The 19,474-nt window shown below is 42.6% G+C and overlaps 1 protein-coding gene across 1 annotated transcript in view; it reads right to left on the reverse strand.

Annotated features, from left to right (window-relative positions):
* col28a1b (collagen, type XXVIII, alpha 1b) overlaps positions 1–19,459 on the reverse strand; it is a 59,302-nt gene extending 39,843 nt beyond the window's left edge. The window contains exons 1-4 of the mRNA XM_053326835.1: positions 19,364–19,459; positions 13,678–13,885; positions 8,516–9,081; positions 1,625–1,645 (exon numbers count right to left, since the gene is read on the reverse strand). Coding sequence (XP_053182810.1) covers positions 1,625–1,645; positions 8,516–9,081; positions 13,678–13,885; positions 19,364–19,459 — 891 coding nt within the window. The remainder of the gene's footprint in view (positions 1–1,624; positions 1,646–8,515; positions 9,082–13,677; positions 13,886–19,363) is intronic.
* Between the last annotated feature and the right edge of the window lie 15 nt (positions 19,460–19,474).

Below are 19,474 nucleotides of genomic sequence, written 5' to 3' on the forward strand. Positions count from 1 at the left end.
GGACAGGTGGAAGGAAGGAAAGAATAAAAGTGAGGAAGGAAGGAAGAAAGAAAAGAAAGGAAAGGTTGGAAAAGAAGACAGAGAGGAAAGATGAAAGGGATAGAAAGGAAAGATAGAAGGATGGGTGGAAGGAAGGAAAAGAAGACAGGAAGGACAGATGGAAGGAAGGAAGGAAGGAAGGAAGGAAAAAAAGACAGAGAGGAAAGATGAAAGGGAGAAAGGAAAGATAGAAGGATGGGTGGAAGGAAGGAAAAGAAGACAGGAAGGACAGATGAAATGGAGAAAGGAAAGATAGAAGGATGGGTGGAAGGAAGGAAAAGAAGACAGGAAGGACAGATGGAAGGAAGGAAGGAAGGATGGGTGGAAGGAAGGAAAAGAAGACAGGAAGGACAGATGGAAGGAAGAAAGGAAAGATAGAAGGATGGGTGGAAGGAAGGAAAAGAAGACAGGAAGGACAGATGGAAGGGAGAAAGGAAAGATAGAAGGATGGGTGGAAGGAAGGAAAAGAAGACAGGAAGGACAGATGGAAGGAAGGAAGGAAAGATAGAAGGATGGGTGGAAGGAAGGAAAAGAAGACAGGAAGGACAGATGGAAGGAAGGAAGGAAAGATAGAAGGATGGGTGGAAGGAAGGAAAAGAAGACAGGAAGGACAGATGGAAGGAAGGAAGGAAAGATAGAAGGATGGGTGGAAGGAAGGAAAAGAAGACAGGAAGGACAGATGGAAGGAAGGAAGGAAAGATAGAAGGATGGGTGGAAGGAAGGAAAAGAAGACAGGAAGGACAGATGGAAGGAAGGAAGGAAAGATAGAAGGATGGGTGGAAGGAAGGAAAAGAAGACAGGAAGGACAGATGAAAGGGAGAAAGGAAAGATAGAAGGATGGGTGGAAGGAAGGAAAAGAAGACAGGAAGGACAGATGAAAGGGATAGAAAGGAAAGATAGAAGGATGGGTGGAAGGAAGGAAAAGAAGACAGGAAGGACAGATGGAAGGGAGAAAGGAAAGATAGAAGGATGGGTGGAAGGAAGGAAAAGAAGACAGGAAGGACAGATGGAAGGGAGGAAGGAAAGATAGAAGGATGGGTGGAAGGAAGGAAAAGAAGACAGGAAGGACAGATGGAAGGAAGGAAGGAAAGATAGAAGGATGGGTGGAAGGAAGGAAAAGAAGACAGGAAGGACAGATGGAAGGAAGGAAGGAAGGACAGATGGAAGGAAGGAAAAAAAGACAGGAAGGACAGATGGAAGGGAGAAAGGAAAGATAGAAGGACAGATGGAAGGAAGGAAGGACAGATGGAAGGAAGGAAGGACAGATGGAAGGAAGGAAGGACAGATGGAAGGAAGGACAGATGGAAGGAAGGAAGGACAGATGGAAGGAAGGAAGGACAGATGGACGGAAGGAAGGACAGATGGAAGGAAGGAAAAGAAGACAGGAAGGACAGATGGAAGGAAGGAAGGACAAATGGAAGGAAGGAAGGACAGATGGAAGGAAGGAAGGGAAAAAAAGACAGGGTGGGCAAGTGGGCCGAAGTGGACCCTTCGGCGGGCCGGTTCTGGCCCACGGGCCGCATGTCTGACACCCCTGGTTTAAACAGAGTCGATGTAAATGTTGAATTAAATGTAAAATGCTTACCCCTTCAAATGCAACTGCTCCCTAGATGGAAAACAACATCAGACAACATGTTAGTGCAACTTCCAGATTAACAGCTTCATGTAGGTTAACCCTTTATAGGACACTCATTGAAATACTTAAGGAAGGAGGGAGGAATGATGGAAGGGAGGAAGGAAGGAGGGAGGAATGATGGAAGGGAGGGAGGAAGGAGGGAGGAATGATGGAAGGGAGGGAGGAAAGGAAGGGAAGGAGGAAGGAAGGAAGGAAGGAAGGACAGAAAGACGGAGAGAAGGAAGGTAGGAGGGAGGGAGGAAGGAAGGACAGAGGAAAGAAAGAAGGGAGGAAGGGAAGAAAGAAGGAAGGGAGGAAGGAAGAAAGGGAGGGAGGAAGGAGGGAGGAATGATGGAAGGGAGGGAGGAAAGGAAGGGAGGGAGGAAGGAAGGAAGGACGGACAGAAAGACGGAGGGAAGGAAGGTAGGAGGGAGGGAGGAAGGAAGGACAGAGGAAAGAAAGAAGGTAGGAGGGAGGAAGGAAGGAAGGAAGGAAGGAAGGACGGAAAGATGGAGAGAAGGAAGGTAGGAGGGAGGGAGGAAGGGAGGACAGGAAAGAAAGAAGGTAGGAGGGAGGGAGGAAGGAAGGACAGAGGAAAGAAAGAAGGGAGGAAGGGAAGGAAGGAAGGAAGGATGGAAGGAAGGAAGGAAGGATGGAAGGGAGGAAGGAAAGAAGGAAGGAAAGAAGGAAGGAAGGAAGGAAGGACGGACGGAAAGACGGAGAGAAAGAAGGTAGGAGGAAGGGAGGAAGGAAGGACAGAGGAAAGAAAGAAGGGAGGAAGGGAAGAAAGAAGGAAGGGAGGAAGGAAGGAAGGGAGGAAGGGAAGGAAGGAAGGAAGGATGGAAGGAAGGAAGGAAGGAAGGAAGGAATGAAGGAAGGAAGGATGGAAGGAAGGGAGGAAGGAAGGAAGGACGGACGGAAAGACGGAGAGAAGGAAGGTAGGAGGGAGGGAGGAAGGAAGGACAGAGGAAAGAAAGAAGGGAGGAAGGGAAGAAAGAAGGAAGGGAGGAAGGAAGAAAGGAAGGAAGGATGGAAGGAAGGGAGGAAGGAAGGAAGGACGGACGGAAAGACGGAGAGAAGGAAGGTAGGAGGGAGGGAGGAAGGAAGGACAGAGGAAAGAAAGAAGGGAGGAAGGGAAGTTTAGTGTCTTTCTCACCATGTGAATGAATCATATCTCACATCTCTGGAAAGCAGAACAAGCCATGCCACAGTCTCTCAGACAGACTCTGACCTACTGTAGATATTTGACATTTCTCTCTGTGTGTGTGTGTGGAAAATGCAAAGCAGGCGGGGAAGCCCCCCCATCACCCCCCCTCCTCCTCCTCCCTCCCCCTCCTCCTCCCCCTCCCCCCCCCCCTCTCTAGTCTCAACCAGACACAACCCTGTCACTGAGATTTGAACCCGATGTGAGGGTGAGCAGGAACCGTGTGGAGAGCCAAGAGCCGGCCGGGCGAGTTCAATCCCACCAGACACAACAAGGGGGCTGATGTTCCCACCTTCAGCCAAACATGGGTGGGGGTGGGGGTGGGGGGGGGGGGGGGTGAGGGGTGAGGGGGGGGGGGTGGAGGCTGAGTGATAGCAGTCAGTTTGTCTACTGGTGTGAAGAAAAGCTGCAGACACATTAAAGACACAACTGATTGAGAGTCACTGAAGCATCGACTTGATGTTGGGCAGACAGTAGTATTAGTACTCACCAAGGTTTTTATAGTTTTGACATTTTCTTTTCTACAAGACAGCAGCACTGACTAGTTAGTACCAGGGTTATTATAGTTCACTAAAACTAAAACTAGCAATGAAAAAATAATTTAGTTAACTGAAATTACAATAAAAACTAAAATGAAGAATGTAAAACTAACTAAAACTAAACTGAACTGCAGATAAATTCAGTTTAGTTTTCTCCCTCGATGACTTCCTGTCCTGCAGCAGCCGCTATGCTTCGTGGTTAAAGAATGAAATTAAAAAAGGACTTATATATGATATGATAAACCATATTTGGTGTCACTCATTCTTTCATCCTTTTCAGCTTCTACAAGTCAAGACTTTCTCTGAATACCTGAAACACTAAAACTAAATAAAAACTAAACTGAAACTAGTCAATTCCTTCAAAATAAAACCGATATAAAACTAGTCAATTCCTTCAAAATAAAACCGATATAAAACTAGTCAATTCCTTCAAAATAAAACCGATATAAAACTAGTCAATTCCTTCAAAATAAAACTGATATAAAACTAGTCAATTCCTTCAAAATAAAACCGATATAAAACTAGTCAATTCCTTCAAAATAAAACCGATATAAAACTAGTCAATTCCTTCAAAATAAAACCGATATAAAACTAGTCAATTCCTTCAAAATAAAACCGATATAAAACTAGTCAATTCCTTCAAAATACAAACTAAACTAAAACTACTAAATCACTTGATGAACTCACTAAAACTAAACTGAAATAAAAAAGCTAACTAAAAAAAACTAAAGAAAAATAAAAATTAAAGAACATTTCTAAACTATAAAAAGCTTGTTCCAGACACAGTGGAGTGCTTGAGACTCCATCTCTGTGGCCGGCAGCTTGGTCGATAAAGCTCATATTTTATATTGAAAGTTTTAGATTTTAACCCTTTATAGGACACTCATTGAAAGGAAGGGAAGAAGGAAGGGAGGAAGGAAGGAAGGGAAGGAAGGAGGGAGGACGGAGGAAAGAAGGAAGGAAGGAAGGTAGGGGGGAGGAAAGAAAGAGAGAAGGAGGGAGGAAGGGAAGAAAGAAGGAAGGAAGGAAGGAAGGAAGGAAGAAGAAAGGGGGATGGAGGAAGGAAAGAAGGAAGGGAGGAGAGAAGGAGGGAGGGAGGAAGAACAGATGGAAGGAAGGAAGGAAGGATGGAGGAAGGAAAGAAGGAAGGGAGGAGAGAAGGAAGGAAGGAAGGTAGGGGGGAGGAAAGAAAGAGAGAAGGAGTGAGGGAGGAAGGGAAGAAAGAAGGAAGGAAGGAAGAAGAAAGGGGGATGGAGGAAGGAAAGAAGGAAGGGAGGAAGAACAAATGGAAGTAAAGGAAGGAAGGAAGGAAGGATGGAGGAAGGAAAGAAGGAAGGGAGGAGAGAAGGAGGGAGGGAGGAAGAACAGATGGAAGTAAGGAAAGGAAGGAAGGACGGAGGAAATAAGGAACGAGGGAGGGAGAAAGGAAAAGAGGAAGGGAAGAAAGAAGGCAGGGAGGAAGGAAAGGAAGGAAGGAAGGAAGGAAGGATATTTTGGGATATTTACAGAAGTTACCAAATATAATTATTTGCCCAATAAAGGGTTAAGGGGGCGGGGCATACGAGCAGGGTTTGTGACATCACAAGTAGTTTGCTTCCGGTCCTGGTCCAATATTCATGGACGTGGAAACTTGAAGCCTCCAGTACACAAACACTGAGAGTGGACTTTAAAGTGAAGTAACAGACATCTTGGATTCAGCAGTTAAACTAAAATTAAATTAAAATTATTTATATATTCATAGATTCTGGATTTTCCCATGAGGGAGAAGAAGTAGATGCCATTCAATGCAATCCATAATGCGTTAATTTTTTTAATCTCATTTTAATGTTGCAAGCCTTTTTGTCCCTTCTACTCCCCCGTAGACAGCTCCTCTAGCTGTAGCGCTATGCTTTGAAGTGGCCTCCTGCAGTAAACCTACCGCGCTGATGGAAAGTAAGAGAGCTACTGGACTTTTGAACGGCTTGTTTAACTTTAAAACACTTCCAGACGCTTCAGTTGACAAGTCAAAAGTAAAATGCAACCTGTGTCAAACGGAGTTTAACTACCACCGGAGTACGTGGAGTTTGAGTTAGCACCTCCACGCTAAACACCCAGGTGCAGCCAAGCCAGCCTCAGCTCCACCAAAGGAGCATTTTGGAGTGTGGGAGTCGCAGCAGAGCCGTGATTGATTCCCAGTTAAGACACTCTGGATTTTAAACATGCAATTCAAAACGCGATTAATCGTGATTAACTATGGAAATTCTGCGATTAATCTCGATTAATTTTTTTTATCATTTGACAGCCCTAGTTTCAAATAAAAGTAGATTGAAAAAGATTTGGAGTGACTTATGTAAAAGCTTATTTAGCAGTTTTTATGGTACATATATAAAACCATATCAGACACATTATTGTTCCAAGCAGAGTATTTCTGTAAGTCTGCAGAGGATCTTTAAACTTTAACCTCATTTAAGCTGAGACACACAACATAAGGACACGTAAAGTCGAATTATACAGTTTAATAAGAAGTAGAAGTCGACTGAATTGACTCTGAAATAATTTAAACTCTCTTTAAACACCGACTGTATGTTGAAATGTTTCTAAACTACTAATTTGAATATTTAGGTTTTTCCAAATATGACTTTGTTTAACTCATGTACAATAAACTCTAGGACGCTGAGCTGCAACACCGAAGCTAAGACCACACATTAAAGCCATTATGTTTAATTACAGCATCTTTAACCCTCCTGTTGTGTTCGAGTCAAGGAAGGAAGGGAGGAAAGGAGGGAGGGAGGAAGGAAGGAGGGAAGGGAGTAAAGGAAACAAGGCAGGGAGGAAGGAAGGGAGGAAGAAGGAAGGGAGGAAGAAGGAAGGGAGGGAGGGAGGGAGGGAGGGAGGGAGGGAGGGAGGGATGGAGGGAGGAAGGAGGGAAGGAAGGGAGTAAAGGAAAGAAGGGAGTAAGGGAGTAAAGGAAAGAAGGAAGGAAGGAAGGATCCGACAGAAGGAAGAAAATGGGGATGGAGGAAGGACAGAAGGAAGGAGGAAAGAGGAAAGAGAGCAGAAGGAAAGAAAGAGAGGAGAGAGGAAGAACAGATGTAAAGAAGGAAGGAAGGAAGGAAGGAAGGAAGGAAGGAAGGAAGGAAGGAAGGAAAGAAGGAACAGTCAAAAAAAAGGGACAGTCAATTTGACCCAGGAGCTAATTACTGCAATCTCTGCTTCTGCTTTCTGTTCTGGTTCGGCCTGTTCGAGTGTCTTTCCTGATACTACAGCTAGGAGTCGCCAAAGTAAAAGAGTTTCAAGTCCTACATTTTAATAATCATAATTACAGAGATGTATAGTAACGAAGTAGAACTGCTTCACTACTCTACTTAAGTACTAAAATGCTGTATCTGTACTCTACTGGAGGATTATTTTTTTCTCCTACTTCCACTTTTACTTCAGTACATATTTTTGATGAGTTTAGTTTTTAGTTTTTACTCCGATACATTTTTTATGTGCTGCATCGTTACTCGTTAGTCTACCGTCCCGTTCAGAGTTTATGGTTGCTATAACAACCGTTGCATCCAATTTTACTGTGGCGCGAACAAGATCTACATGACTAGGGTTGCAAAATTCCGGGAATTTTCAAACTTGGAAACTTTCCATGGGAATTAACGGGATTAAACTGGGAATCTACTAAACTGAAGGTATGTTCTTATTACGGAACTTAAATATAGTTGTGTAAAATAATATTTTAGCATAATCCTGACTAAACCAACCAGATATCATGCAGTACAGTTGAATATCTATGTGTAGCTTCACTCACACATTGTTGTATTTCTTCAGAGTTGTGTGTGAAACCATTAAGAATAATAACATTTAGTTGTTTTTAATATTAAATTATAAATAATTGTATAATTTAATATAACTTCAACAGCTCAGGGACATCAAGCGACATTGTTTGTGCACCTTCTTTCATTGTTCATTGTTCTTTTTTTTTTATCCAATTAATCAATCAAATGATGATACCTTTCCACTAAATTACCCTCAGTTGCCATAAATTCCCATAAATTCCCATTTAATTCCCATAAATTCCCATAAATTCCCTTAATTCCCATGGAAAGTTTCCAATTTGGAATATTTCCAAAATTCCCCGGCTTAACTTCCCATGGAAATTTACTGGAAACTTTCTGGAAATTTACCGGAAACTTTCAACCCCTTTGCAACCCTATACATGACGTAATGTGTGCAAAGGGTGAGAAGACCGCTCGCTCTGCTCCCTGCTCAGCCTCTCTCGCTCTGCTCCCTGCTCAGCCTCTTTCGCTCTGCTCCCTGCTCAGCCTCTCTCGTTCTGCTCCCTGCTCAGCCTCTCTCGCTCTGCTCCCTGCTCAGCCTCTCTCGCTCTGCTGCCTGCTCAGCCTCTCTCGCTCTGCTCCCTGCTCAGCCTCTCTCGCTCTGCTCCCTGCTCAGCCTCTCTCGTTCTGCTCCCTGCTCAGCCTCTCTCGCTCTGCTCCCTGCTCAGCCTCTCTCGCTCTGCTCCCTGCTCAGCCTCTCTCGCTCTGCTCCCTGCTCAGCCTCTCTCGTTCTGCTCCCTGCTCAGCCTCTCTCGCTCTGCTCCCTGCTCAGCCTCTCTCGCTCCGCTGCCTGCCTGCGTCGAGAGTAAGTGCTTTGAACCAGAGATGGAAGAACCAGAAACAACACCTTCAACTTCGAGTGATCGTGGTGGTGGCGGTGAGGAAGAAGACCACCCCTGGCCCTACTTACAGTCCATGTTTTCATTCGCCGGAGTGAAAGATTAATAACTATTAATATTTAATAACTACATTACACAATACTTTTACTTTTACTTTCATTACTTGAGTAGTAATTTTAGAAATAAACTACTTGCAATACTTAAGTACAAAACAAGTTTAATACTTTAGTACTTCCACTTAAGTACGGTGCTTAAAGAGTACTTCTACTTCTACTCAAGTCTGGATCGCTAGTACTTTATACATGTCTGCATAATTATTACATTACATTTATTTCCCAACAGCAGAAAATACCATAAATAACAGATTTGCTGTGTTGGTGTTAAAACCTCCTGATATGTTCTTGTTTTTTTATCCCATGTTAAACCAACCAGACACCATCTTCACCGTCTCACCTGAAGCCAACACTCACCATCTCTTTGAGCAGCTTCTCCTCGAGCTGAACGTCGAGGAGGCTTTGAACAAACTGCTGAGCGGGCGTGCTGGCGATGGCCCTCAGCTTGGCGTTATTCTGACTCTGCTGGGCGATGTCTGATAACCCCACGGCAAAGAACTTTATACCGTGACCTTTGGCCTCGGCCGCAGCTGAGATCACGTCGGGGTTGCGGGGATGATCGACCCCGTCGGTCATCAGCACCGCCACCCTGACGCTGTCCGCCGGCGTCTCCTGCACCAGCAGCTGCGAGGCGTTGCCGATGGCGTAGGTGGTGTAGGTGCCGTGGCCGATGTAGTTCATGGTGCTGACTCGACCGTGGAAGGAATCCAGGTCTTTCCAGGTTGTGAATCTGTGCTCTATGGCCACGGAGCTGCTGTACTGAAGCGCAGCCATCCGCACCTTCAGCGTCCAGCCGGCGACCTGCAGCATGGACAGGCGGGTGCTGAAGCTCAACACGAAGGCCTTCTGCTTCTCAAACAGGAATATTTTGGCGCTCTCCGAGCTGTCCAGGATGAAGGCCACCTCCAGTGAACATGTGAGACCTGTGGGAGAAAGAAATCCCCAAAATCAGAGATTCATCAAACTGTAAAGACCAGAATATGATGAAAGCACAGAAGAAGCCATGACTAACTTTTTATGACATTTATAAAACTGATGAACATGGTTGTCCATAGATGTCCACTAATGAAGTTCTACTATCTACTAATAGCATCAGTATAAAGTAGTGGCGAGCGGTGACCTTTTACTGTGGTCATGCTGAAGTAAGGGGGGTATTTATTTATTCATTAATAAAAAATATAATATGGTTTTTAACTACTATATCAACTCACACTTGCCCCATGTTACCAACAACAGTGTGTTGGAGTTTACAGTGTATGTAGGCTAAATGAAAGCAGACATATTCAGCACTGACATGACGACGCTTGATAGCAGCAAATCCCTGGTAACCATGGTAACCACACAAACAAAGAAAAACAAGTTACACTCCCGGGAAATTTCGAGGCGTGTCATTGGACAATAACTGCAATGACGTCATACATGTCGGACCCCGAGCATAGCTGCCCGCTGGGTTTGCCGTGTACCGGTAACTCAGACAAAGTTACCGATAAACAAAAAATGTGTAAGAGGTAAGAGTGCCAACAATTTTTGTTTAATTTGTTGAAAAAATAAGATGTTGTACACAGAAAATTAGGTCCTCCCTCGGTGGGGATCGTCTAAATACACGTAATCTCCCCTTGACGTTAAGATAAGCTGCTTCATCTACAGTAAACATCGTCTAGCAGTAACTGTACTACTCAGTGTCACAGATTAGGATTTAAGACCAAAACAGTAGAACTAAGGTATTGTATAATTGAACACACTGCCAGATTAATATTTTCAATTATTTTTATTGAAGGGCATGCACTGCATTTGCCCATGGTATAAAGTAAGGTTTAAGGCCTGTGGTAATCAATCGAATCAATAAAACCAATATTTTGTGTCAAAATTCAATTCAACTATAACATTTTAAGAGCATTTAAGAGCATTCAGAAGTCCTGTTAACCCTCCTGTTGTGTTCGAGTCAAGGAAATAAGGAAAGGAGGGAGGCAGGAAGGAGGGAAGGAAGAAAGGGGGATGGAGGAAGGAAGGAAGGGAGGAAAGGAAATAAGGAAGGAAGGAAGGAAGGAAGGAAGGACGGAGGAAAGAAGTAAGTAAAGAAGGAAGGTAGGAGGGTGGGAGGAAATAAGGTAGGAGGGTGGGAGGAAGGAAGGAAAGAAGGACAGAGGAGAGAAGGAAGGGAGGAAGGAAGGACGGAGGAAGGAAAGAAGGTAGGAAGGAGGGAGGAAGGAAGGAAGGAAGAAAGGAGGAAGGAAAGGAGGGAGGGAGGAAAGAAGGGAAGGAAGGAAGGAGGGAAGGAAGGAAGAGTCAAAACAGATGGGTCAATTTGACCCGGGAGCACAACAGGAGGGTTAAGATAATTAAATAATGGATTAGTCGATGAACAGAAAATTAAACAACGATTTTGACAATTGATTTAATATTTAAAGTCTTTTATTAAACTAAATGCTTCTCAAATGTGAGGGTTAGCTGATGATTCACATTCATTCACTTCAGGTTGGACGAAACAAGCAATCTGAAGTCGTCATTGTAGGTTAACCCTTGTGTCGTCCTCCGGGGTCAAATTGACCCGTCTAATTCTTCTTTCCTACCTTCCTTCCTTCCGTCTGTACTTCCTCCATCCCCCTTTCTTCCCTCCTCCCTCCCTCCTTTCCTTTCCTTTCCTTTCCTTCCTTCCTCTTTTCCTTCCTTCCCTCCTTTCCTTCCTTATTCCTTCCTCCCTTCCTTCTTTCCTCCCTCCCTACTTCTCTCTTTCTTTCCTCTGTCCTTCTATCCTACCTTCCTTCCTTCCCTCCTTCCTTCCTTCCTCCCTCCTTTCCTTCCTTCTTTCCTTTCCTCTCTTCTTCCTTCCCTCCTTCCTTCCTCCCTCCTTTATTTCCTTCTTCCTTCTTTCCTTTCCTCCTTTCCTCTTTTCCTTCCTCCTTCCTCCTTCCTCCCTCCCTTCCTCCCTTGACTCGATGACAACAGGAGGGTTAACCCTTTATAGGACACTCATTGAAAGGAAGGGAGGAAGGAAGGAAGGAAGGAAGGGAAGGAAGGAGGGAGGAAGGAAAGGAAGGAAAGGAAGGAAGGACGGAGGAAAGAAGGAAGGAAGGTAGGGGGGAGGAAAGAAAGAGAGAAGGAGGGAGGGAGGAAGGGAAGAAAGAAGGAAGGAAGGAAGAAGAAAGGGGGATGGAGGAAGGAAAGAAAGAAGGGAGGAGAGAAGGAGGGAGGGAGGAAGAACAGATGGAAGTAAGGAAAGGAAGGAAGGAAGGATGGAGGAAGGAAAGAAGGAAGGGAGGGAGGAAGGACAGATGGAAGGAAGGAAAGGAAGGAAGGACGGGGGAAATAAGGAACGAGGGAGGGAGAAAGGAAAGAGGAAGGGAAGAAAGAAGGCAGGGAGGAAGGAAAGGAAGGAAGGATGGAAGGAAGGAAGGAAGGAAGGAAGGAAGGAAGGAAGGAAGGATATTTTGGGATATTTACAGAAGTTACCAAATATGATTATTTGCCCAATAAAGGGTTAAATATAACAACTCTGAAGAAAGAAAGATGCTGAAGAAAGTTTGAATCTTATTTATTAGTCGCCTTCAACTTGTGCAAAATGCTGCTGCTGCTCGTCCTGTCCTTTATAGAATTGATTTTAAACTCTTAACGGCCTCGCCCCCCCCCCCCCCATCGTATTTATCTGAGCTTTTAACTGTTCGTAATCCTGGTAGAGCTCTGAGGTCAAAGGTCAAGCATTGGGGTGACCGAGCCTTTTCTGTTGCTGCCCCCCCTGGCTGAATCCTTTTTATCATTTTTATTTTTTTCTTGCCTGCATGGTCTCCAGTTTGTCCTTAAATTGTTCTTTTGCTTTTATTCCTTTTTAAAAATTATATTATTATTTATTATTTATTTATTTAATTAATTACATTTATTTGTATTTAACCCTCCTGTTGTGTTCGAGTCAAGGAAAGGAGGAAGAAGGAAGGAAAGGAGGGAAGAAGGGAAGGAAGGAAAGGAGGAAAGAAGGAAAGGAGAGAGGAAGGAAGGAAGGAAAGGAGGAAGGAAGGAAGAAAGGAGGAAAGAAGGAAAGGAAGGAGGAAGGAAGGAAGAAAGGAGGGAAGAAGGGAAGTAAGGAAAGGAGGGAAGAAGGGAAGGAAGGAAAGGAGGAAAGAAGGAAAGGAGAGAGGAAGGAAGGAAGGAAAGGAGGAAAGAAGGAAAGGAAGGAGGAAGGAAGGAAGAAAGGAGGGAAGAAGGGAAAGGAGGAGGGAAGAAGGGAAGTAAGGAAAGGAGGAAAAGAAGGAGGGAAGGAAAGGAGGAAAGAAGGAGAGAAGGAAAGAAGGAGGGAGGGAGGGAAGGAAGGAGGGAAGGAAGGAAGAGTCAAAACAGATGGGTCAATTTGACCCGGGAGCACAACAGGAGGGTTAATGTATTTGATTTTTACATTTTGTCATCTGCTATGTCAGCTAATATAATATATATATATAAATATAACCCAGCAAAGGAAATGAAAGTGTGATCCTCTTACCTGGAGACCCTTATTGAACCTTACCTGTTACTTACTGTGGATACCTTATATATTAATTATTACCATTTCCAATACTCTCATTCTCTCTTATTTTACTTATTTATCTTATTATTTTAATCTGTTTAATTATTTTTACTTATTTTATTTAAAGTTTTTAATCCTTTTTATCATTTTTATTTTCTCTTGCCTGCATTGGTCTCCAGTTTTGTCCTTAAATTGTTCTTTTGCTTTTATTCCTTTTTAAAAAAAATTGTATTATTATTATTTATTTTTTTATTTTTTTATTTAATTAAATGTATTTGTATTTAATCACTCATCAATCAGCTAATTAAATATATATATATAAATATAAACCTAGCAAGGAAATGAATGTGTGATCCTCTTACCTGTTACTTACTGTGGATACCTTATTATTACCTTATATATTAATTATTACCATTTCCAATCCCGAAAAAATAAAATATTTATTACTACTATTTATTTTATTATATTTCATGCTATCTTATTATTATTATCCTTCTATATTTTTATTCTAGTCTATTTATTTGGTTTTTAATCTCTCTTAACTCTCTTAACCTAGTTTTACTCCATCTTCTATTTTACTTTTCTTTTTTCTTTTTAATCTATTTTTAACCTAATTTTGTTTTAACTCTATAAGTTTTAATAAACCTTTTCTCTTATTCTCTCTTATTTTACTTATTTTTTTATTTTTTTAAATCTATTTAATGATCTATTTTTACTTATTTTATTTAAAGTTTTTAATCATTTTAATCATTTTAATTTTCTCTTGCTGCATGAGTCTCCAGTTTTGTCATTAAATTGTTCTTTTGCTTTTATTCCTTTTTAAAAATTTAAAAATGTAATTATTATTATTATTTATTTATTTATTTAATGTATTTAATTTTTAATTCTGTCACTTGTTATATCTTATTATCAGCTCAGCTAATATAATATATATAAATATAAACCCAGCAAGGAAATGAATGTGTGATCCTCTTACCTGTTACTTACTGTGGATACCTTATTATTACCTTTATATATTAATTATTACCGTTTCCAATCCCGTTTCCTCCGTCATCATGTAGCCTGTAGTTGTTCCTGCGCCCTGATTTTCTCCTCTGGCCCGCGGCCTCGTGCACGAGAGCCAACAGCAGAAGACATAACCCCACTCCTCTCCTCAGGTTTCCCTTCCTCTGCAACATTTCCATCCTAGCAGGACACAAAAAAAGAAAAAGCAATTGCGTAACATATTGCAAAAACTAAATCAATGAAGTATTAAAACACACAGGATATAATAATTAAATATATATTCTATCAGTATAATAATAAGATTCACCTGCTTTATGTGCCATCATGCATCCTTACTAACTAACCACACCCGAAACAGAGATATCACCCTCAAAACTGTTTAATCTATTTAAATTCACTCAAATTATACTTTAGCTTTATTAAATTCATTCAATATTAGAGTGTCAAAATATGTCAAATAGATGTGAAATGTACAGCAGAGTAAATAAGCAACTTAGGAAAAGACTAGTTAGATTAAATAAGTTTCAAATAAAGCAACTTTTAAAAGAATATATAATGAAATTCAAGTTAATGAGCTTCTATATAAATGCAAAGACCGCTCACTCTGCCTTTATTTCACTTAAACATGAACATAATGCACTTTAACCCTTAAACAGGCAGCGTGCACCAGGAGATACAGACTATTTAAGGTGGTTGTTTAATTGTATATGAGCCTTTAATTGGTAGAATTGAAGCTTGTGGTAGTTATAAAATGATAAAAAATGAGTTTAGAAACTAGTATGTGTGATATTAATGAGCAGAATGTATGACTTTACTATGTTTAAATAACACATTTAAGTGTTTTTACTATTATGACCATTGTATACCTTAATAAGGGCAAAGCATCCTGGTGGAGATACAACTCATAAAATCCAAAATATATTAAAAATATGAAGGGAAATGTTTTACTTTAGGTGCAAATGACATAACTTAGTGACATCACATTAGGATTTTTTTTTACTTTTACATCTAATTTTCCACTCCTGCTTGTTAAGATTAAAGTTTTCATTCAAACTATAACATCACAGTTCAAGTACACAAATGAAGATTACACATAACACTAAACATGCAAATAAAGTTTCAGTTCAAGTAGGAAAGACATATCCACACACACACACACACACACATGCATGAATATATATATTTTTACCTAGAACTTCATTGGTTGCAGACGGTGCTTGTAGTCCAGACAGCTGTGGCTCTTTGGGTGGCAGCATTTCGCCGCAGAATCAGGTCCTGTAAACCGGGGGTTAGAGATAGACTGAAGAAGAACATCAGCTGAGTTGCTGTGTCTGTGTGTGTGTGTAGCCGGGGGGGGGGGGGGGCTCTCTGGGGCCGCTCCAACATTTCAGCGACGGTCCAGTTCAGCGCCTGACAACTGGCTCCAAAAGGGTTTTTATTTTTTTCCGACTGAATGACTGAATTCCCCCTGTTCACTGTTCACTACACAATAAAGTCCCCTAAGCCTTTAACAGACAGGAGTGGAAAATTAGATGTAAAAAAATCCTTACTAGTTATGTCATTTGCACCTAAAGTAAGGAAGGAAGGAAGGAAGGAAGGAGGGAAGGAAGGAGGGAAGGAAGGAAGGAAGAGGAAGGAGAAGGAAGGAAGGAAGGAAGGAAGGAGGAGAAGGAAGGAAAGGAGGGAGGAGGAAGGAAGGAAGGACGGAACGGAGGGAGGAGGGAGGAAGGAAGGAAGGATGGAAAGGAGGAAGGAAGGGAAGCAAGGAAAGAAGGAAGGGAAAGCAAGGGGAGGAAGAAGGAAGGAAAGGAAGGAGGTGAGGGGAGGAAGGAAGGAAGGAAAGGAAGGAGGGAGAAGGAAGGAAAGGAGGGAGGGGAAGGGAGGAAGGAAAGGAAGGAGGGAGAAGGGAAGGAAAGGAGGGAGGAAGGGAGGGAGGACAGATGAAGGAAGGAAGAAAGGACAGAAGGAAGGGAACATTTACCCTAACAGCTGAACTTAGATCTAAGGAAGGAAGGAAGGAAGGAAAGAAGGAAGGAAGGAAGGAAGGAAGGACAGATGAAGGAAGGAGGGAGGGAGGAAGGAAGGAAGGAATGGAAGGAGGGAGAAGGAAGGAAAGGAGGGAGGAAGGGAGGGAGGACAGATGAAGGAAGAAAGGACAGAAGGAGGGAACATTTACCCTAACAGGCTGAACTTAGATCTAAGGAAGGAAGGAAAGAAGGAAGGAAGCAAGGGAGGAAGAAGGAAGGAAAGGAAGGAGGGAGGGAGGAAGGAAGGAAGGAAAGGAAGGAGGGAGAAGGAAGGAAAGGAGGGAGGAAGGGAGGGAGGACAGATGAAGGAAGGAAGAAAGGACAGAAGGAGGGAACATTTACCCTAACAGCTGAACTTAGATCTAAGGAAGGAAGGAAAGAAGGAAGGGAAGCAAGGGAGGAAGAAGGAAGGAAAGGAAGGAGGGAGGGAGGAAGGAAGGAAGGAAAGGAAGGAGGGAGAAGGAAGGAAAGGAGGGAGGAAGGGAGGGAGGACAGATGAAGGAAGAAAGGACAGAAGGAGGGAACATTTACCCTAACAGCTGAACTTAGATCTAAGGAAGGAAGGAAGGAAGGAAGGAAGGAAGGAAGGAAGGAAGGACAGAGGAAGGAAGGAAGGAAGGAAGGACAGAGGAAGGACCGGGAGGACAACACAAAGGTTAAAGAGTCTGTATCTCCTGGTGCACGTTGCCTGTTTAAGGGCTAAGCAGAAATACTCTGGAGTCAGATTGTTTTTTTTTGAAAGGCAAATATGAATAAATGAAGTATATTATAATAAAAGTGATTCCTTCAGAACTACAGTTGAGGCTTTCTCTCTCTTTTTTAACCCTTTATTGGGCAAATAATTATATTTGGTAACTTCTGTAAATTTCCTTCCTTCCTACTTTCCTTCCTTCCTTTCCTTCCTCCCTCCCTCCTTCCTTTCCTTACTTCCATCTGTTCTTCCTCCCTCCCTCCTTCTCTCCCTTCCTTCCTTCCTTCCTTCCTTCCTCCCTTCCCCTTTCTTCTTCCTTTCTTCCTTTCCTTCCTTCCTCCCTTCCCCTTTCTTCTTCCTTCCTTCCTTTCCTTCCTCCCTCCCTCCTTCCTTTCCTTACTTCCTCCCTTCCCCTTTCTTCTTCCTTTCTTCCTTTCTTCCCTTCCTCCCTCCTTCTCTCCCTTCCTTCCTTCCTTCCTCCATCCCCCTTTCTTCTTCCTTCCTTCCTTCCTTCCTTTCTTCCCTCCCTCCTTCCCTTCCTTCCTTCCCTCCCTTCCCCTTTCTTCTTCCTTTCTCCCTTTCTTCCTTTCTTCCCTTCCTCCCTTCCTCCTTCTCTCCTTCTTTCCTTCCTCCTTTCCTCCTTCCTTCCTTCCTCCCTCCCTCCCTCCCTCCCTTCCTCCCTCCCTCCCTCCCTCCCTTTCAATGAGTGTCCTATAAAGGGTTAAAGCACTTTACATTTTAATCTTTCATTTGCACTCTATGTCCTTTTAATGATTTTAAAGCTAATTTATTATTTTATGCTGCAATCTTATATTTAATGGAAGGAAGGAAAGAAGGAAGGAAGGAAGGAAGGACAGATGGAGGGAAGGGAGGAAGGAAAGGAAGGAAGGAAGGAAAGGAAGGAAGGAAGGAAGGACAGATGGAGGGAAGGAAGGAAGGAAAGGAAGGAAGGAAGGGAGGAAGGAAGGAAGGAAGGAAGGAAGGGAGGAAGGAAGGGAGGAAGGACAGATGGAGGGAAGGAAGGAAGGAAAGGAAAGGAAGGAAGGATGGAAAGATGGATGTCTCTCTCGCTCTCTGTCTCTATGTCCTTTTAATGATTTTAAAGCTAATTTATTATTTTATGCTGCAGTCTTATATTTTAATGCTCTATTCTAGCATTTTATTTCTCTCTTTCTATTTTTCTGTACTTTGTTTTATGGGGGGGGGGGGGGGGGTTAATTGTATGTTTTAATGTTTCGGTTTTATGTAAAGCACATTGAGTTACCATTGTGTATGAAATGCTCTATATAAATAAAACTGCCTTGCCTTGAATTTTGAATTGATTGAGTAAAAATAGTGATTTCCATAAAATGCAGAAACACAAACTCTCTTGCAAGGTCAGGAGCCTTCCCCTTTCCAAACCTTCCTCCCTTCTTTCCTTCCTTCCTTCCTTCCTTACCTCCTCCTTCCTTCCTTCTTGCTTCCTTCCTTCCTTCCTTACCTCCTCCTTCCCTTTCCTTCCCCTTTCTTTCCTTCCTTCCTCCCTTCTTTCCTTCCTTCCTTCCTTCTTTCCTTTCTTCCTTCCTCCCTCCCTTCCTTCCTCCCTCCCTTCCTTCCTTCCTTCCTTCCTTCCTTCCTTCCTTCCTTCCTTTCTTCCTTCCTCCCTCCCTCCCTTCCTTCCTACCTTCCTTCCTTCCTTCCTTCCTTCCTTCCTTCCTTCCTTCCTTCCTTCCTTTCTTCCTTCCTCCCTCCCTCCCTTCCTTCCTTCCTTCCTTCCTTCCTTCCTTCCTTCCTTTCCTTCCTCCCTCCCTCCTTCCTTTCCTTACTTCCTCCCTTCCCCTTTCTTCTTCCTTTCTTCCTTTCTTCCCTTCCTCCCTCCCTCCCTTCCTTCCTTCCTCCCTTCCTTCCTTCCTTCCTTCCTTCCTTCTTTCCTTTCTTCCTTCCTCCCTCCCTTCCTTCCTCCCTTCCTTACTTCCTTACCTCCTCCTTCCCTTCCCTTCCTTCATTAGCTTCTTTTTTTACTCTCAACTACCACTAACATGTTTTTTATATGATTTAGGAGCATTTATACAGATGTTTTTATTATTATATAATCCCCTCTTTTTACTTCCTGTTACTGTTTGGAGCTGTTGCACATGGTGATTGTTTGAATGTTGTGCGTAAATGTTCCCGAATTAGATTATTTTTACATTTCCACTCTCGCCCACTAATGTGAAAAACAGATGAGAGTGTTGTATGAATCAGACATTAGCCTCATTGTGCAGTAGTAGTAGTAGTAGTAGTGGTAGTGGTAGTAGTAGTGGTAGTAGTAGTAGTAGTAGTAGTGGTAGTAGTAGTAGTAGTAGTAGTAGTAGTAGTAGTGGTAGTAGTAGTAGTAGTAGTAGTAGTAGTAGTAGTAGTAGTAGTAGTGGTACCAATAGTAACTATAATATATGATATATGCTTCTTTCCTTCCTCCCTTTCTTACTTCTTTCCTTCTTTGTTTCCTTCCATCCTACCTTCCTTCCACTTTTCCTTCAAAGGAAAAGATTCCTTTCTTCCTTTCCTTCCTTCCTTGCTTCTTTGCTTTCTTGTCTTCTTTCCTTCTTTGTTTCCTTCCCTCCATCCTTCCTTTCTTCCTTCCTTCCATCCTTCCTTCATTTTTTTTCCTTCCTTCCTTTTGTCTTTCTTTCCCTCCTTCCTAATCCCTTTTCCTTCCTTCCTTCCTTTTGTCTTTCCTTCCTATCACTTTTCCCTTTTTTCCATCCTTGTTTCCTTCCTTCCTCCCTTCCATCTTTTTATTGGTCTGGCCCACATGAGATCAGATTTGGCTGTATGTGGCCCTTGAATGAAAATGAGTTTGACTCCTCTGCCTTAAAACATAGATTTTCATAATAAAGCTTCTTTAAATCCTAAATTATCTTTTTTTTTAAAAAACCCTTCTAATAATTCCTCTTTCTTTCTTTCTCTCTCTCTGTGTGTGACTTTGATGCTGTTTCACATCATTTTTTTTATGTATAGACTTTGGTTACAGCGTCCTCTTGTGGCCAAAAGCGAAACCAAACCGCTGTGCGTAACCGGAACCTTTGAGTAGGTGACGTCCCTTCTGCCACCACCAGCACGGACATGTTTTGGTGTAACAC

Source organism: Scomber japonicus, chromosome 10 (assembly GCF_027409825.1).
Source record: "Scomber japonicus isolate fScoJap1 chromosome 10, fScoJap1.pri, whole genome shotgun sequence".
NCBI classification, from domain to species: domain Eukaryota; kingdom Metazoa; phylum Chordata; class Actinopteri; order Scombriformes; family Scombridae; genus Scomber; species Scomber japonicus.